The following is a 17,301-nucleotide window of genomic DNA, read 5'->3' on the forward strand; positions in this document are numbered from 1 at the left end:
ATCCTTTGCATAGACTCAAGCTGCCTCTTTCCTCCATTACTTGCAGGAAGAAAGCTTATGTTTTGTCTTCCTCTACTTCACAAGTAGTCTTTCTGCTGATCCTCTTGCTGGTTTTCATCAACTCTACTATGTTTTTTACTCTCACTTCTGCTTTTCCATATCTCAAGCAATGTAATAACCTGAGCATTGCCTAGAATTTGATGCTTGACCTGTTTTACATGCAGGCAATTTCCAATTCCATATCTGCATATCCAGTTTGGGAAAGGCCCCTATCTGATACCTAATAATGTTGCTAACACCTTAAACTGAACTGGTTGAACTCAATAGATGCATCTTCCTAGGCAAAGTTGGCTCTTCCATGACATGTGTACTTCAACTCCCAGAATTCCTGAGCTAGCATGACTGGCTCAGGAATTCTGGGAGCTGAAGTTCACAAGTCATAGAAGAGCCAAATTTGTCTACCCTTGTCCTAGGTGTTTCTTCCCTTTCTCATGCAACATCTAGCATAGCCATAATGTATGGTGTGATAACATTGGCACTAGGGGTTAGGGAACACCCTGTTTGATGACATCACACCATGCATTGTTTTATGGCAGATATCAAGCAAGGAAAAGAGAGGAGAGAGAAAAAACATGAAGCAGCAGCAACCCTCAGAATGACTTGTTAATAAACCTCTCTGGTTGGGAAAAGAACGAGCAATGCCCTTGAGTGGCCTTCGCCATTATCAAAATTCCCATTCTTATCCTTAGCATTTTTATCCTAAGAATTTTCCCGTCTATTGACTTTTCCTTAATGATCCTACCTTCCTCCACAGAAGCCAAATGGATAACTGTGTGAAATGCTTGATGTTGCTCATCATAGCTGCCTTAGCCATTTATGGTAAGTACTTCCACTTGAGATTTGAAAAAAAACACATCTGAATAGCAGGAGGTTCTCATGGATTGAACAAAAAAGTGCTTGTGTCGATGACCTGAGTGTCAGAAGTCCCAATGTGCCAGATGTTATCCAGAAAAGTTCATGTTTTAACTCACGTCAGGTGGGCAAGGCAGTGGTTAAGGAAGGTTTCCTTATTGCTCATTATCACAACCCACTAATGCTTTTCTGTCACTCTGAGTTTACAAACAAAGTCCCATGAGGGTGATAAGCAGGAGATAAGCAGGGGTGGGGCTACTGCCTGGATGTGGGGGGGGGGGGAATGCAGTGGGGTAGCGAAAATGCACCCCCAAAGCACCCAGTTTGCATTGAAAGATGTTGAAAGAAAATGCAGGGCGTCCTGCATAAGCCACGCCCACAATGTGGTAGTAAAAGTTTGGTAGCCCTTCACTGGAGATAAGTCCAGAGTTCCAGCAACCAAATAATAGTCCAAGAGTCTGAAGTCTGAGAGCTGAGACCAAGCCCAAAATTCAAGGAACAGGATCCAGCGAAGCTGGGAAGAAGCACATCAAAACAAGCAAGTGTTCCCGACAGACACACCTTCTCAAGCATCTGATTCAATCAACCTTCCCCAGCTTTCCTTCTGAGGAAGGACGGGGCTGCTTCCTTGTAAGCAACCTCGCTGATCTCCTCTGTGCCCCTCTCCACTCTGCTCTCCTCATCCGTTCCTTGTCAGAGGCAGTCTAGAGCAGTGGCGGGTTCCACTTACCTGCATACCGGTGCGCTACACGGGCATCCTACTCATTCGGGTGGTCATGGATGTGCGCCTGTCCATCCGTTCTCACATGTGATTTTGCTTTTGCGCATGAAACAAAAACTTGCTGAAATCTCCTGAGGGGACGCTCGCTCGCATGCAATTTCGGTGATTTTTTGCTTCCACGCATGTGGAGAAGCAAAAAATCAATCACATTTCACTCACCTGAGCATCCCCTCGCAGGATTTTGCTTCTGCGAATGTGCAGGAAGCAAAAAAGACAATTTTTTTAAAAAAAGATGGCGCCAATCACCAGAATATTGAAGATGGCATAAGAGTGGTTGCACGCAAATTGCGCAATCTAGCGGAATGGAGCTCCGAGGCGTACAGGTAGCAGCCCACCACTGAGAGGCTACCATCTCTGTTGGTCCTCTGCAGCTGCTCTGCTCCTGCAGGAGGATCCCCATCCGGTTGCCCCCCCCACCCCTACTCTCAGTGCCAGACGGCCTTGGGAGTTCCTCATCCTCATCCCCTTGACTTTCCACTCATTTATAGAGGACTATGTCTTCCCTGTTGGACAGTCCCAGCTCCAACTCCTGCTCCTCTGAACCAGGATCCAACTGCAGATTCTTGCATGACGAATGTGTATGGAACTGCACAGCGGAAGTATACAACCTGCAAACAAGGGCATGTTATTGTATATCCTATGACCGTTCAACTTTTTCTCAGATACAGATTTTTCTTTCACTACTGAAAGAGCTTCTGTAAGAGACAATTTGGGTAGGTGGTTGAAGTAAATGAAGGCTGTTTGAATGGTAGGTATCGGTAGAAAAAAGTGAGATTTTAAATGCTCCTTCAGGTTTTGTTTGTTTCTTACAGGCACCGTTTACAGTGTTTGTGAATACCTGAAATTATCCGATGGGCTGTCATCCAAGGTAAACACCATTACATGTAAGGGACAGAAAAGGAAGTCATCGAAATAGTTTGGGGCCAGATTGGGGAACTCACAGAGAATTTGGTCTCAAGACAAAAAGGCTGCCACACACAAAGATCCTTTCTTCAGTAACAATTCTCAATGGAAACAAGCCCTTGCTCGATAATAAGAGGCCATCAAAGATGCTGTTCACATTTGTTTTCTTGGGTTTTGAGGCTACCAGAAATGTTGTATCTGGAAAACAGCAAGTGAATTTGTGTATAATCTGTCATCATGGAAGTGACAGTTAAAATCTGGATTTTATTTTTTAAATATAAAAGAATGGCTCAAGTAGCAAACTTGGCTCCTCTACTTTTGCATTCTCCAAAAATAGGTACTCCTTGTTTAGTGACTGCAATTGACAAACTACAAGTCCGTTGTTCAGCAAAGCTGTCACTAAGCAAAAAATCACATGGCCACAATTCTGCTTATTATTTTACTTCAGCTTTCCCTTGCTTTGAAGCAGGGGTGTCACAATCATGGCACAGTTGCATCACACACTGGCCACCCCCACACCCCGGTTTAGCGAAGGGGGGGAAAAGTCACAATGCATCACATAATAACAACATGACAACATGAGTTTGACATCCCTGCTTTACAGCATTAGGATATAACCACAAACAATGAGCCCAAGCATAAGAACATAAGAAGAGCCATGCTGAATCAGGCCAAAGCCCATCGAGTCCAGCATTCTGTGTTACACATTGGCCCCCTAATTGTACATGGGGATCTTGAGCAGAAGGAGAAGGCAAACCCCTCCCTTTCCCTTGACCCCCAAAAAATGGTACCCAAGGGAATCCTGCCTGCCTCAACCAACATAGAGGCGGCACATGGACATCCATTTCAATAACCACCGATACACTTGGCATCCATGAATCTGTCTAATCCTGCCTTGAAGCTATCAAGGCTGACAGCTGAATTCCATAAACCAACGACCCTCTGGGTGAAGAAATATTTCCCTTAATTTGTCCTCACTTTCTTACCTATGTGCTTTAAGGAGTGCCCCCTTGCCCTAGTATTGTGTGATAGAGAAAAAAAAATTCTCTATCCATCTTTTCTATCCCATGCATGATTTTATACACTTCGATCAAGTCACCCCTTAAACGCCGTCTTTCAAGGCTGAAGGGACCAAGGCGTTGCAACCTGGTATCATAAGGGAGGGGCTCCAAGCAGTGTGGAAGGTTTAGGGAGAACTCAGTTTATGAAGAACCTGGAGAATAGGCCAAATCATATGCCCCTTTTCCCCTACTCCCCATCGTTTGAAATGCTTACCCTGGCACTGGGATAATTAGAAAGAATGGGAATGGTGTTTGCATTTACATTCACTGGAAAGAGAGTGAACAGGTACATGATGGGGAATATGCACTGAAAGGAGTGTAGCTGCAGCTTCTTAGGAGGCAAATGCCTTCAGGGGTGAAAGTGACTAGGATTTTGTCAATTCCAGGCAGCAGCTGCTACCAGGCTGTAATCAACTAATTAACGTTACACAACTGAGCCTGTTAAGTTGTTCTCAGCAGTTTTGGAATAACCACTGCTACACAAACAAGCAGCTCAGGAAGTGACAGCTTGCTTGGGTTTGATATAGCAATTAAAATGCTGGCTTAGAAACCAGGAGACACTGAGTTCTAGTCCTGCCTTAACCTTGAAAGTTAGCTGTGTGATCTTGGCCAAGTCACACACACTCACCTTAACTCACTTGTTATTTTTGGGAAAAATAAGAGGAAGAAGTTATGTTGGGATATTTTGTAAATAAATAAATAAATAAATGAATGAATGAATGAACGAACGAACGAACGAACGAACGAACATACATACATACATACATACATACATACATACATACATACATATATATATATATATATATATATATATATATAATGGAAAGTAGGATACAAACAAGCAAACATAAATTAAAATGTATTGGCTCTACCAGAGGGTATGGGATAAGCACAAGGCAATGTGGATAGGTAACCAAATGATGTTGTAAAGATAAATGTGGTTATTGATTCCAAAGTTAGTTTTTCATCATCTATGTAATGGTAAATTCTCACTATCTGAGGCAATCACTAAATGATAAGATTATAATTTACTGCATAATTCTGGCTGGGTAGGTATGGAATTGAATTTAAGTCAAGAAGCATAAATATATATAAAATATATATTTTTTAAAATGGTCATAAATTAACTACAGTTAACTATGATTGAGGTCCACGGTACAAATTGTTCATATAAAAGTTGAATCATATATGTTTTTTTCCTTCCCACAGGAACTAGCAAAAGTGTATGAAACTGAGCTGAACAATCTCTGGTAAGGCTATTATACACCCCTCCAAAATATCTTAAAGAAAAAGACTTTACTCATTAATTAAATGTATAAACTGCTTAAATCTATCTCATGACACTGGGAAATTTACAAAATGCAATAGTTAAAAACAAGAATGCACACAAGCTTTTTTTTTAAAAAAAAATCTGGAAATCGTCACCCAATAAACCAAAACATTGGAAAGAGGCCTCTCCTTCTTCAAAAGTAAGATAGGTTGTCCAATCCCATCCTTGGCCTACATCAGGGGTAGGCAAAATTGGCTCTTCTATGACTTGTGGACTTCAACTCCCAGAATGCCTGAGCCAATCATGCTAGCTCAGGAATTCTTGGGAGTTGAAGTCCACATGTCATAGAAGAGCCAACTTTGCCTATTCCTGGCCTACACCAATCCCTTTGGAGGCAATCCTAAGACTGAAAACACATTGGAAGTCTTCTCTGGATAAGTATGCATTTGCTTTTGGTTAGAGACTACAGTGCAACATTCTTTCACACCCAAGGAGAAAATATTTCAGCTGCAATTCTATCCACCTTTCTGTGGAAGTAAGTTCCCCTGAATGCAAAAAGATTCATTCCTGACTATGTATATTTACGGCAGGACTGTCAAACCCAAGGCCCATGGGCCGCATCCGGCCTGAGGGAGGCTTAGATGTAACCTGTGGGACTGCCCTGTAAACAGTAAAGATTGGCTTCTTGGTGCCTCTGCTGGCCAAAACAGTGCTTGGGTGGGCCACATGCGGTGGCCGAGTTTTGCAGGAGGCCGTCACAGCAAAAAAATGGAGCCTCCAGGGCCTCCACAGGTGCCACTGGTACATGTGATGTTGAGCTGACCACGCCCACTATGGCCAACTTTGTGGTCGTAAGTCCTCAACTTACGACCACAATTGAGCCCAAATGTTTTTGTTGCTAAATGAGACATTTGTTAACTGAATTTTGCACCTGTTTACCACTATCTTGCTACACTGGTTAAGTGAAACTCTGCCTTTGTTAACTTAATAGCATGGTTATTAAATGAATCTGGATTCCCTAATTGACTTTGTCTGTAAAAAGGTTGCAAAAAGATGATCACAACACTGGGACTCTGCAACAGTCATAAATATGAATCAGTTGCCAAGCATCTGAATCTTTGTCATGTGACCATGGGGAGGCAGCAACAGTCCTAAATGTGAAAAGTGGTCGGAAATCACTTTTTTCAGTGCCACTGTAATTTCAGACTTATTAAATGAATGGTTGTAAGTCAAGGACCAGCTGCATCACACTAGTCTACAGCAAAAATCCAGGCAACACTAGACGGAAGCAACAATAGAACGGGTTTGTATCCTTTTGTTTTGCCATTTAACAGTTTTTCAGAGTTTTGCATATAATCCTGACACCCATTTCCCCTCCTTTATTACAAGGAAATCACAACGTCTGCTGGAAGATCAATTCCATGAAATTCAGGACCTTAAGAATGAAATGGATCAAATACAGTCTGAGATCAGCAACCTCCATAAAGGCCGCCTGCAGTCCACCAAGCAAATCCTTCAGGAAAGTGACTTACCAGGAGAGGAGAAAGTAGGAAGCTGCAACTAATCTCAGAAATTCTCTGGTTTCGATCTTTCCAGATTATCATTTTCTTTTGCACATCTATTAGCTACCATAGAATGTCATTTTTTTCCCCTTTTACAAAACTGAAGTCTCTTAGTTGTTCTCATGCCCAGCCTCTCTCGTACCAAATATACTTAAAAAATACAGTAGGGAAAACATTGAACCACAGTGAGGGTTTCTTTCCTGCTGCAAAAGGGTAAATTATAATTTCATACTGGGCACTAGTATTCCATGTTGCATCCAGTTTTGGTCGCCACAATATCAACAAAATGTTGAGAAACAAGGATGATGCTAATTGGGTATATCTACTCTAATGAAAAGAAGGATTAGGGATGACACAAAAGCAGTGTTCCAATATTTGAAGGACTGCAGAGAGCAGAGAGCATCAACCTGTTTTCCAAAGCACCTGAAGGCAAGACAAGAAACAATGGATGGAAACTAATCAAGGGAAAAAGCAACCAAGAACCAAGGAGAAATTTCCCAACAGGGAGAACAATCAACCAGTGGCATAGTTTGGACAATCCTAGACCTATGGTGGTGAATCTACAGCATCATGCGAGAGGTGGCATGAAGAGCCCTCTCTGTGGGCACATGCGTCATCACTCCAGCCTAGCTCCATCACATTTCTTCATCAGTTTCATTTTCAGGGAATGAAATTGTGGGACTAAAAAAAAAATTCACTCAATCAATTCCAACTTCTCATGAAAGGAAAAGATCTCACAAAGTTGGAATTGATTGAGTGAATTTTTTTTTTAGTCCCACAAACTTTTGTTTCCCTGAAAATGAAACCGACAAACAAATGCGATGGAGCTAGGCTGGGGCGATGACACACATGCCCACAGAGAGGGCTCTGCATGCCACCTCTCGCATGATGCTATAGATTCACCACCATAGCTCAGGTGTCTTTATGGTGAAGACAAAACAATTACTCCTTTTGGAGAGTTGAGTGGTATAGAAATTAAATAAAATAGTAAATTATGGGATTACCCTTTACCAAAAGTTTAAAGGATATTTGTACATCTCCAACCTGCTACATGAGATAGTCTGTCTGGATTGATTGATGACTCTAAGAATTATTGAATCACCTCTCCTTTCTACATACTTTTCTTCTCCACAGAAGTTCCAGCCTTTATGTCTAAAAAGCATGAGCATTGCATATAGATTTCTGCACTGATATACATTTTTGTCTTTTGACATTAGCCCCCAAATGCCTGTGTCCCAGGGCTGGCTATAGTGTATGCTTCATAGGCATCATGTTTTCACGTACTTAAATGACATATGAAAACATCTTAATGCTATCTAAAAGAATCGTGGTACACACTGTTTTAAGCACCAGCAACCATTCCTCCTTAGCTAAAATCTGATAGAAAAATATTATTAGATACCAGTTAATATTCCTTTATGGGCTATTCATTTGGGCACATTTATTTCCTGTCTTTACTCAGCAAACTTGAGAAACAAACCATTTGCCAAATTGGCAAATTTTGACTTTTTTGACATGATGCTTTATTGTCCATATTTGTGTATCTGTTGCTAACAGTTGGAATTAAGTCTATGGTTCTATTCATAACTTATGATGTCTAACGTATGTAACTGATATTTGTATAAACCATTTCTCTGATGCATTTTTCTTCTCCTTGGCAGGAAATTATTGATATGGTCAATTTGGCTTTTAAGAAGATTTTTGAAGACGATATACAGAAGGCTGACTGGGCTCAAAAGTCAGTAGGTAATGTCCTGAAAGATGGAGTGGCTTTGGGTTTGCAACTCACAGCCAGGAGTGTCTTTGCATAAACTGCGACTTGAAAAGTGATTTGAAATCATATCTGACAGATTTTTCTCTTTCTTCAATAAACTCTACAAAAGATGAATTATTAATGAATAATTACAGTATATATGAGTGAATTTAATTTCTGATGAAATGTTTCTTTATATTTTATTCTGTACTTATTCTAGCCTTTATAAAAGTATCATCTATCTACATGGAGACTACGCAGGAACTAATATTGGGAAATTACATGTGAATGAATGTAATTTCTGATAAGAAATCTCTTTATATTTTACTCTACTAATTCTAGACTTTAAAAAACATCTGTCACAAGAAAATACATCAAAATGTTCATTAGAAATAGAAAACAACTTGAGGTTACATAATCATCTGTCTGTCTATCTAGGAGCCACGATTGATAAAGACAGGACATCTAAGTCTTTCGATTTTTTGCACCAGGAAAACTCTTGGTTTCCATTTATCGCTTCAGCCAACCCTCCTGAAACTATTTTACAGGTGCAGTATTTCTATGATTGCTATTAGTTAATTCAGAAGAATAGTACAATTTCTCAGCTAGAAAAATAGTACTGCCCCGAGTCCAGTTTCTATCTCATAACTATATACATGTCATTATTTTCTTCTGGATGTTTTCTTTAACTTCTCAATCTAGCCTACACCATAGCCCTTGGATTTCCTAGAGATCTTGTATTCCAGATCGAAATGTTGGTAAAATCTGACTTCATTTAATTTTAAGGAAAGCTCAGTGCTTTCCTTAAAATTAAAGGATGCACATATTTGTGAATGGCTCTGCAAACTTTTTCTGCAGTTCTTCAGGTCCTATTTTGTTCTGACTTGAAAATCTAACTGTTGCTTTTAATTGCATTAAACTAAGGCAGAGTTCAGAAGTTACAATAATATGATTTCGGTTGGTTTAGAGCAGGGAGAGGGAGGGTGAAGGACTACCAAATTTTTTACTACCACACTGTGGGCGTGGTTTATGCAGGACCTGCTACATTTTCTTTCAACATCTTTCAGTGAAAATTGGGCGCTCTAGGGTGGAGTTCCAATTTCGCTACTCCACTGCGTCCCCTCCCATCCGGGCAGTAGCCCAACCCTGGGGAGGGATGCACAAAACTCTCCAGCTCAAAAACAGAATATTCCAGAGAAGAACAAAATCTTCTCCTTTGTATGTTGTTTCTGAATGTATATCTGGAATAGTTTGTGAAGTTCTGAGTTGCTGTATTTAAGAAGATTTTAAATGATGGCAAAAGCTGTGATGACGCAGTAGTTAGAATGCAGGATTGCAGGGTAACTGCTCACTGCCAGAAATTCAATCCTGACCACTTTAAAGTTGATTCAGTTTTCCTTCTTTCTGAAGTCAGTAAAATTGGGGGCTGCTAATGTTATAAACATCTCAGAGAGTGCTGTAAAGAATGGTATATAAATCTAAGTACTATTGCTATTGCTATAGTGTAGACTGTTTCTCCTTATTTATGCTTTCTGGACGTTGGAAAGCAAAAGGAGAATTCTCTCCCATTTCTATAGAAGTCTTCATTATTGGGCTTCAGAATGGAAGAAAATATTTCATTCATTCAGATCTAGGATGTGTTATTTGAGTGTTCCCTTTATTTTTTTTGAGCAATACACACACACACACACAGTAAGTTTATTAGTAAGGAGTATGCATAAGCAAACTATTGTGCCTACCATCCCTGCCTTATTGTCCTATTTGCCTGTACCTACATTACTTATGTTTGTGTTTATATCAATACCTGCTATTATTTACACGTTTTGATAAACAAACACATACATTTAAAAAATAAAATAAATCTGCCAACCTTCTGGGAATATTTCTTTAATCTCATCCATCCCCTTTCTCTGTTCTTTTCACCTTGTACTCTCCTCACTTTATGTAATCCTTTTTCCCAGTTCGTCATCCATTCCCTTCATTTCTAGAGGGATAAAAATTAAAATGTTGGAGATCCTGGTCCTTTCTTGCCCATCCTCTTCACTACTCCCCTGAATGAGATTAAAATGGCAGATAGACAGAAAGAGAATGAGAAAGAGGGAATGCCTCATTTACAACTGAGGAATGAGGGAAGAATGACATTTTCCTGGTTGCAAATGATTGGAAAATTTACACTAGTTGGGATATTATTCTGGTTTAATAACAAAACTCTATTTACCCACTAATAGTTTACTTTGCTGGTGTATCTGACCTCTTAATAAGCCAGAGAAAACACAGATTAGAGGTCAGAAGCAATTTTGTCACACATTCACAATAAAGTTCACCCTACTCCTGGAGAAACCCCAGTAATTATTGTACTCACACATCAAATCAATCTGCAGGACCTGAATTAATTTTTTTTAATTGATTTTTAACAATTTTAAGATACCCACAACATAAAACAAGTGTATAGTGAAAAGTGCCCACCACCCGACAAGCATACATACCCCACCACCAAATTGGGTGTGTTTCTTGTATAAACCATTTTAACCCCAAAGCAATGTATCTATTTACATATTATAGAGTGATTCCAATTTTGAGCATTTTATTTATGTGAATGGTCTCCTGTTTGTAGCCGGATGTTTACCCTGGAAACTGCTGGGCATTCTCAGGATCTGAAGGCCAAGTCGTAATTAAGCTGCCTGAAAAAGTCCGACTGACAGCCGTTACAGTTCAGCACATCTCTAAAGCAATAGCTTTTTCGGAAGGAATCACAAGTGCCTTAAAAGATTTTTTGGTTTATGTAAGTACAATACTGTTTTAACTTATCTTATATCTTTCCTCTAAGGTTCATTAAAAGAACTGCAATTTAGGAAGCACCAAGGCTACTATGCCCTTGATATTGAGCTGAAATAGGATATGGAGCCATTCTGGTATCGAGGTTAAGATGAAGGATTAGAAATCAGTGCTCCGAGTTCTATTTCTCCCTTTAGTATAAAAGCCAGCAGAGTTTAGGCCAGTCATTCTCCCTCAGACCAATTCATCTCTCAAAGTTCTTGGGGAAAAATGGGAGGTGGGAGCATTATGAACATATAGCAATGAGCTGCCAAAATGTTTACTGCCACACTGTGGGCATGGTTTATTTTGTGGGTGTGGCTTGCCTGCCATGTGACCAGGTGGGAGTGGTTTGACAATCATGTGACTGGGGTGGCTTAAAGGTCACTGGGGTGGCTTAAAGGTCACTGGGGTGGCTTAAAGGTCATGTGACTGGGTGGTAGTGGCTTGACAACTCTTTTTCAGTTGATTTGGGAAGGAAGAGGGAGATTATGATCCCGCTATATAGAATGCTGGTGAGACCACATTTGGAATACTGTGTTCAGTTCTGGAGACCTCACCTACAAAAAGATATTGACAAAATTGAACGGGTCCAAAGACGGGCTACAAGAATGGTGGAAGGTCTTAAGCATAAAACGTATCAGGAAAGACTTAATGAACTCAATCTGTATAGTCTGGAGGACAGAAGGAAAAGGGGGGACATGATCGAAACATTTAAATATATTAAAGGGTTAAATAAGGTTCAGGAGGGAAGTGTTTTTAATAGGAATGTGAAAACAAGCACAAGGGGACACAATCTGAAGTTAGTTGGGGGAAAGATCAAAAGCAACATGAGAAAATATTATTTTACTGAAAGAGTAGTAGATCCTTGGAACAAACTTCCAGCAGACGTGGTAGATAAATCCACAGTAACTGAATTTAAACATGCCTGGGATAAACATATATCCATCCTAAGATAAAATACAGAAAATAGTATAAGGGCAGATTAGATGGACCATGAGGTCTTTTTCTGCCGTCAGACTTCTATGTTTCTATGTTTCTATGATTAAGTCACGTTATTTGAATAGCCACCAAAAGGACAAATGATAGACAGCATTATTTGTTGAGGAGCACAGTAACATTTTAAGGTTTTGTACTAAACCCATAAGGTTCAGTATGATAACAGATTAAGCAAGTAGCTCAATTTTCTTTAATTGCTATAAAAGTTAAGATCTAGATAATGATTAAAATGATTAAAGTGTTTATGGGTGAAACATACTATTTAATTATTTACTATTTTAAAAGCAATTAAGGATCATAGTAAGGTACTAGAGAAGGAAGGACAATAAAAAAATTATTAAGTATTCTATAAATAGTGCATGAACTTACAACTCCCACTGTGTCCCCCTCCTATGGGGGCCACAGCCCATTATTGTGTACAGATCTTAAATTGTAACAAATAAAAGTAAGATACAAATTTAAGAAAAATATTAATTAATACCTTAATTTGTGATATGCAAGCTATTGCTACCTTCAAAAAGCTCCTTTTGAAGGGATTGGTACATAATACACTGCCAGGTTCTCTGGACTGGCAACCTATCAGTAGAGGCTGGATAAACTAGCAATATTTGGAGTAATGAGCTAAATGGCCATTCCCCCTGTAGAATTCTAAGACAAGCAATTATATCTGCCCAACTCTATCAGCTTCCACTCTAAGTAGTCTATTAATTTCTCTTATCCAACGACATGGCCTCACCTTCCCTGGTGTCTTTAATTCAGAAAATGACTAACAATTTCTTTGCTGCTTCCCATATGAATTCATTTAAAGACTGTCCCTTTCCCTACTCCATAGGATACTTCCATAAGGTCCCATAATCTGGGACATTTCCTGCCTTCACTACAACCCCTGTACAGGATAGTGATTTGGAATACAATATATGGGAGGAGGAGGATGCAATGGACAAAACCTTTGCCTGCTACTTCCAGGGAAAGTCAGAGTCCAGATCAGTACACCAGAGTTGCTGAAAATTAGCAGCATAGCTTTCTGACATAAGCCCTAACATAGGCATCTTAACATTCCTATATCTTCTCTTCTACTCTTTCTTAGATATATTTTACTATGAGTATATCCTCTATATAACCTACATCATGTATTTTACTATGTGTATACCCACTAAAACCCTCATTGTGTAGTGGACAAAATCAATCAATCAATCAATCAATAAAATAAACATGTTAAAAACAATCTGGCAATAACCAGGGTGAAAAATCACACCACTCTCCATAGCTCTCTGCCTGTTTCATATAAAATAATTCCGCTCACCATTGAAAGATTGCCTGCTTGTCAAGACTCAAAATTCCATTTTGTTTTGTTTTTTTGGTTTCTGCATTGACCTGACTTTCTTGGCCAAGAACTGCTTCCAGGTTGTCTTTCAGGGCTGCTGCAGCATTCAACTCTTCTACACTGATTCCCTCCTTTTAATTTTAGGGGCTAAATGATGAAACAAAAGAGGAGATCCTGCTGGGAACATTCAAGTATGATAATGAGAAGGAATTAATTCAGACATTCCAACTGAAGGTAAACTAGAAATGGGAGAAGTGGGGTAGAGATAAAACTAAAGTAGGATAGAGTAAAACCGAAGGGGCTGTGTCAGAGGGAGTTGTTTTGAAAGAATCTCTCCAATTTCTGCCCCATCTACTAAAAATCAGACAACTTTTAATTCAGTACTTTAAGGAGTGGATTAGGCCAGAGCTGGAAAACCAGAGCTCCTCCTGAGGAAATATAGTTATAATCTGTGGCACTATACAGATAGTCCCCGACTTACAACAGTTGACTTAATGGCTGTTCAAAGTTTCAGTAGCATTGAAGAAAGTGATTTATGACCATTTTTTCACACGTGTAACCATTGCAGCACCCCTATTTGTACACTTGACACCTGACTCACATTTTGGACAGCTGCAGTGTCTCGGGGTCCATGTGATTAACTTTTGCAACCTTCTGACAAGCAAAGTCAATGGGGAAACCAGATTCACGTAACAATTTGTTAAGTAACAATGTGTTTCTAATTAAACAAATGTGGCAAGAAAAGTCGTAAAATGGGGCAAAACTCACTTAGCAAAGTTCTCACTCAGCAACATAAATTTTGAGCTCAATTGGGGTCATATGTTGAGGACTATATATATTGATGGGAGCCAATGGGACATAGCAAAACAAAAAACCCCCACCACAAATCTTCTTTCTGATGAATAACAATCCCAAAGCTGTTATATCAGCATTTGGGAAACAGGTCTACAGATTTATTTTATTTATTTATTTGATTTTTATGCCGCCCTTCTCCTTAGACTCAGGGCAGCTTACAACATGTTAGCAATAGCACTTTTTAACAGAGCCAGCATATTGCCCCCATAATCCAGGTCCTCCTTTTACCCACCTTGGAAGGATGGAAGCCTGAGTCAACCTTGAGTCGGTGATGAGATTTGAACCGCTGACCTACAGATCTACAGTCAGCTTCAGTGGCCTGCAGTACGGCATTCTACCTGCTGCACCACCCCGGCTCTTGTATATAGATATACAGTATAGGCTTTGCACTCTTCTATTAAACCGATAGAGCCATTCAAGAGGATGACTTCATCTCGGTTGCTTTTTATTATGATTGTTCTTTTCCCTCATCTACATTTCAGAATGAACAAGAGAAGGCGTTCCAGTATGTAAAAATCAAGGTGGAGAGCAACTGGGGAAATCCAGAGTACACGTGCATTTATCGAACCAGGGTGCATGGAAGGATGGCTAATATAAACCATTTGGGCAAGAAAGTGGATGAAATCTACCAAGATAAATAAATCCTGCGACTTTCCCATATTAAATTTAAATTAAATTTATTAAATTTAAAATATTTCCTTATCTGCTCTTATTTTAATCAACAATGCCTCTAATGTTAAAATAAATAATAGTGGCGATATTGGAGAACTTTGTCTTACTCTTCGTTGTATATCTACTTTTTTGGTCTGTTCACCATTTATTATAATTTTAGCTGTTTGTTCTGTATATATAGTGTCTATTATATTAAAAAACTTTGTTCCTACCTCTATCTTCTTTAGTTGTACTTTCATAAAGTTCCAATCTACATTATCCAATGCCTTTTTCACATCCAAAAATATAAGCACCATTTGCTTTTCTGGATGTTGCTCATAATATTCTAATGTATTTACTATTATTCTTAAATTATTTTTGATTTGTCTTCCTGGTAAAAATCCATTTTGATCACTATGTATCATATTATTTATAATACTTTTAAGTCTATTAGCAAATATTGATATAAAAATTTTATAATCTACGTTTAATAGTGAGATAGGTCTATAATTTTAAATTTTTGCTTTTTCCGTGTCAGCTTTATGTATTAAAGTTATTAAAGTTTCTGACGATGTTTTTGGTAATTTACCTTCTATCAATATTTGATTATATGTCTCAAGCATATTTGAGAAAAGTATTTCTGTGTCCAATTTATAAAATTCGGCTGGTATTGAATCTGGGCCAGTCGCTTTATTATTATTTTGTTTCTTTATAGATTGTTTTAATTCTATGTCTGTAATAGGTTTGTTTAGTCTTTGCTGTTGTGTTTCAGTTAATGCTGGTAACTCTATTTTTTCCAAATATTTGAAAATTAAATCCTCACTTATTTCTTCTTTCGTATAATTGTTAATAAAATTTTCTATCCATTTTTTGTACTCTGGGTCTTTTATTATAGTTCTATTCATTGTCCAATTTTTTATTTTCCTTTTACCTTTCCAATATATGGATAAGGGGTTGTGATCTGCCCAAGTATTTGTCTCTATTTCTATTTTACTAATTTGTTCCGTTATATGGGCAGGGGCCCAGGCCATATCAATTCTAGACCAAGTCTTGTGTGGGTTAGAGTAAAAAGTACAGTGGTACCACATGATACGAACCCCTCGTCATACGAACTTTTCAAGATACGAACCCAGGGTTCGGAATTTTTTTGCCTCTTCTTACAAACACTTTTCACCTTACGAACCTGCCGCTAGCCGCTGGGATGCCCCACCTCCAGACTTGAGTTCCTCCCGTTTTTCCCACCCTGTCCTGCCCCATTCTCCCCTCTGGATCTCCATGGGTTTCCCCCGTTTTTCCCCACCCTGTCCTGCCCCATTCTCCCCTCTGGATCTCCATGGGTTTCCTCCATTTTTCTCCACCCTGTCCTGCCCCATTCTCCCCTCTGGATCTCCATGGGTTTCCTCCGTTTTTCTCCACTCTGTCCTTCCCCATTCTCCCCTCTGGATCTCCATGGGTTTCCCCCATTTTTCTCCACTCTGTCCTGCCCCATTCTCCCCTCTGGATCTCCATGGGTTTCCCCCATTTTACTCCACCCTGTCCTGCCCCATTCTCCCGTCTGGATCTCCATGAGTTCCTCCCGTTTTTCTCCACTCTGTCCTGCCCCATTCTCCCCTCTGGATCTCCATGGGTTTCCTCCATTTTTCTCCACCCTGTCTTGCACCATTCTCTCCTCTGCATCTCCATGGGTTTCCCCCGTTTTTCCCCACCCTGTCCTGCCCCATTCTCCCCTCTGGAAATCCATGGGTTTCCCTCCCCCCACTCCGTTCGCCTCAGCTTCGTCTGCCGGCAGCTTTTTTTTTTTAAGCCTTAAAGTTTTGGATTTTCCTAATCGGCTTGCACGCATTATTGGCTTTTCCATTGATTCCTATGGGAAACATTGTTTCATCTTACGAACTTTTCACCTTACGAACCTCGTCCTGGAACCAATTAAGTTCGTAAGATGAGGTATTACTGTATATTGGTTGTCTTTTAGGTGTTGTTCTCACCTTACATCTTTTAATGATAGTTCCGTACTCATTTTCCAGAACGTCCCAGGTAAAATTACCTTTTTTTTCTTTTCTTTTCTCTTCCCAGTATAATCCATTTGGTCATCTGCAATTGCATTGAAGTCCCCTATTATTATCATATTTTCAATTGATAATTCATTAATTTTTTCATTTATTATTTATTTATTATTATTTATTACTTGGATTTGTATGCCGCCCCTCTCCGAAGACTCGGGGCGGCTCACAACATGTAAAAACAAATCATAAGTAATCAAACAATTTAAAATTTTAAAGATTTAAAAACCCCATATACTAACAGACACACACACAAGCATACCATATAAAAATTAAACGTGCCCAAGGGGAGATGTTTCAATTCCCCCATGCCTGACGGCAAAGGTGGGTTTTAAGAAGTTTACGGAAGGCAG

General features: G+C 39.4%; 1 protein-coding gene across 1 annotated transcript; it reads left to right on the plus strand.

The window, feature by feature from the left end:
- Nucleotides 1-821: 821 nt before the first annotated feature.
- Nucleotides 822-15,277, plus strand: LOC139159568 (SUN domain-containing protein 5-like). Its single transcript, XM_070736876.1, has 9 exons — nucleotides 822-879; nucleotides 2,506-2,561; nucleotides 4,870-4,910; nucleotides 6,320-6,476; nucleotides 8,154-8,238; nucleotides 8,684-8,793; nucleotides 10,860-11,027; nucleotides 13,527-13,616; nucleotides 14,720-15,277. The coding sequence occupies exons 1-9, from the start codon at nucleotides 822-824 to the stop codon at nucleotides 14,876-14,878; spliced, it is 924 nt and encodes a 307-aa protein (XP_070592977.1). The 3' UTR covers nucleotides 14,879-15,277.
- The last annotated feature ends 2,024 nt before the right edge of the window (nucleotides 15,278-17,301 follow it).

This window comes from Erythrolamprus reginae, chromosome 2 (genome assembly GCF_031021105.1).
Source record: "Erythrolamprus reginae isolate rEryReg1 chromosome 2, rEryReg1.hap1, whole genome shotgun sequence".
In the NCBI taxonomy this organism is placed as follows: Eukaryota; Metazoa; Chordata; class Lepidosauria; order Squamata; family Dipsadidae; genus Erythrolamprus; species Erythrolamprus reginae.

Excerpts from the sequence above, each read along its gene's own strand:
- LOC139159568 (XM_070736876.1), top strand. The coding sequence starts at position 822 with ATGGATAACTGTGTGAAATGCTTGATGTTGCTCATCATAGCTGCCTTA. Across the intron at positions 2,562-4,869 it reads CCGATGGGCTGTCATCCAAG|GAACTAGCAAAAGTGTATGA; the intron begins GTAAACACCATT and ends TCCTTCCCACAG. Across the intron at positions 6,477-8,153 it reads ACTTACCAGGAGAGGAGAAA|GAAATTATTGATATGGTCAA; the intron begins GTAGGAAGCTGC and ends TCTCCTTGGCAG.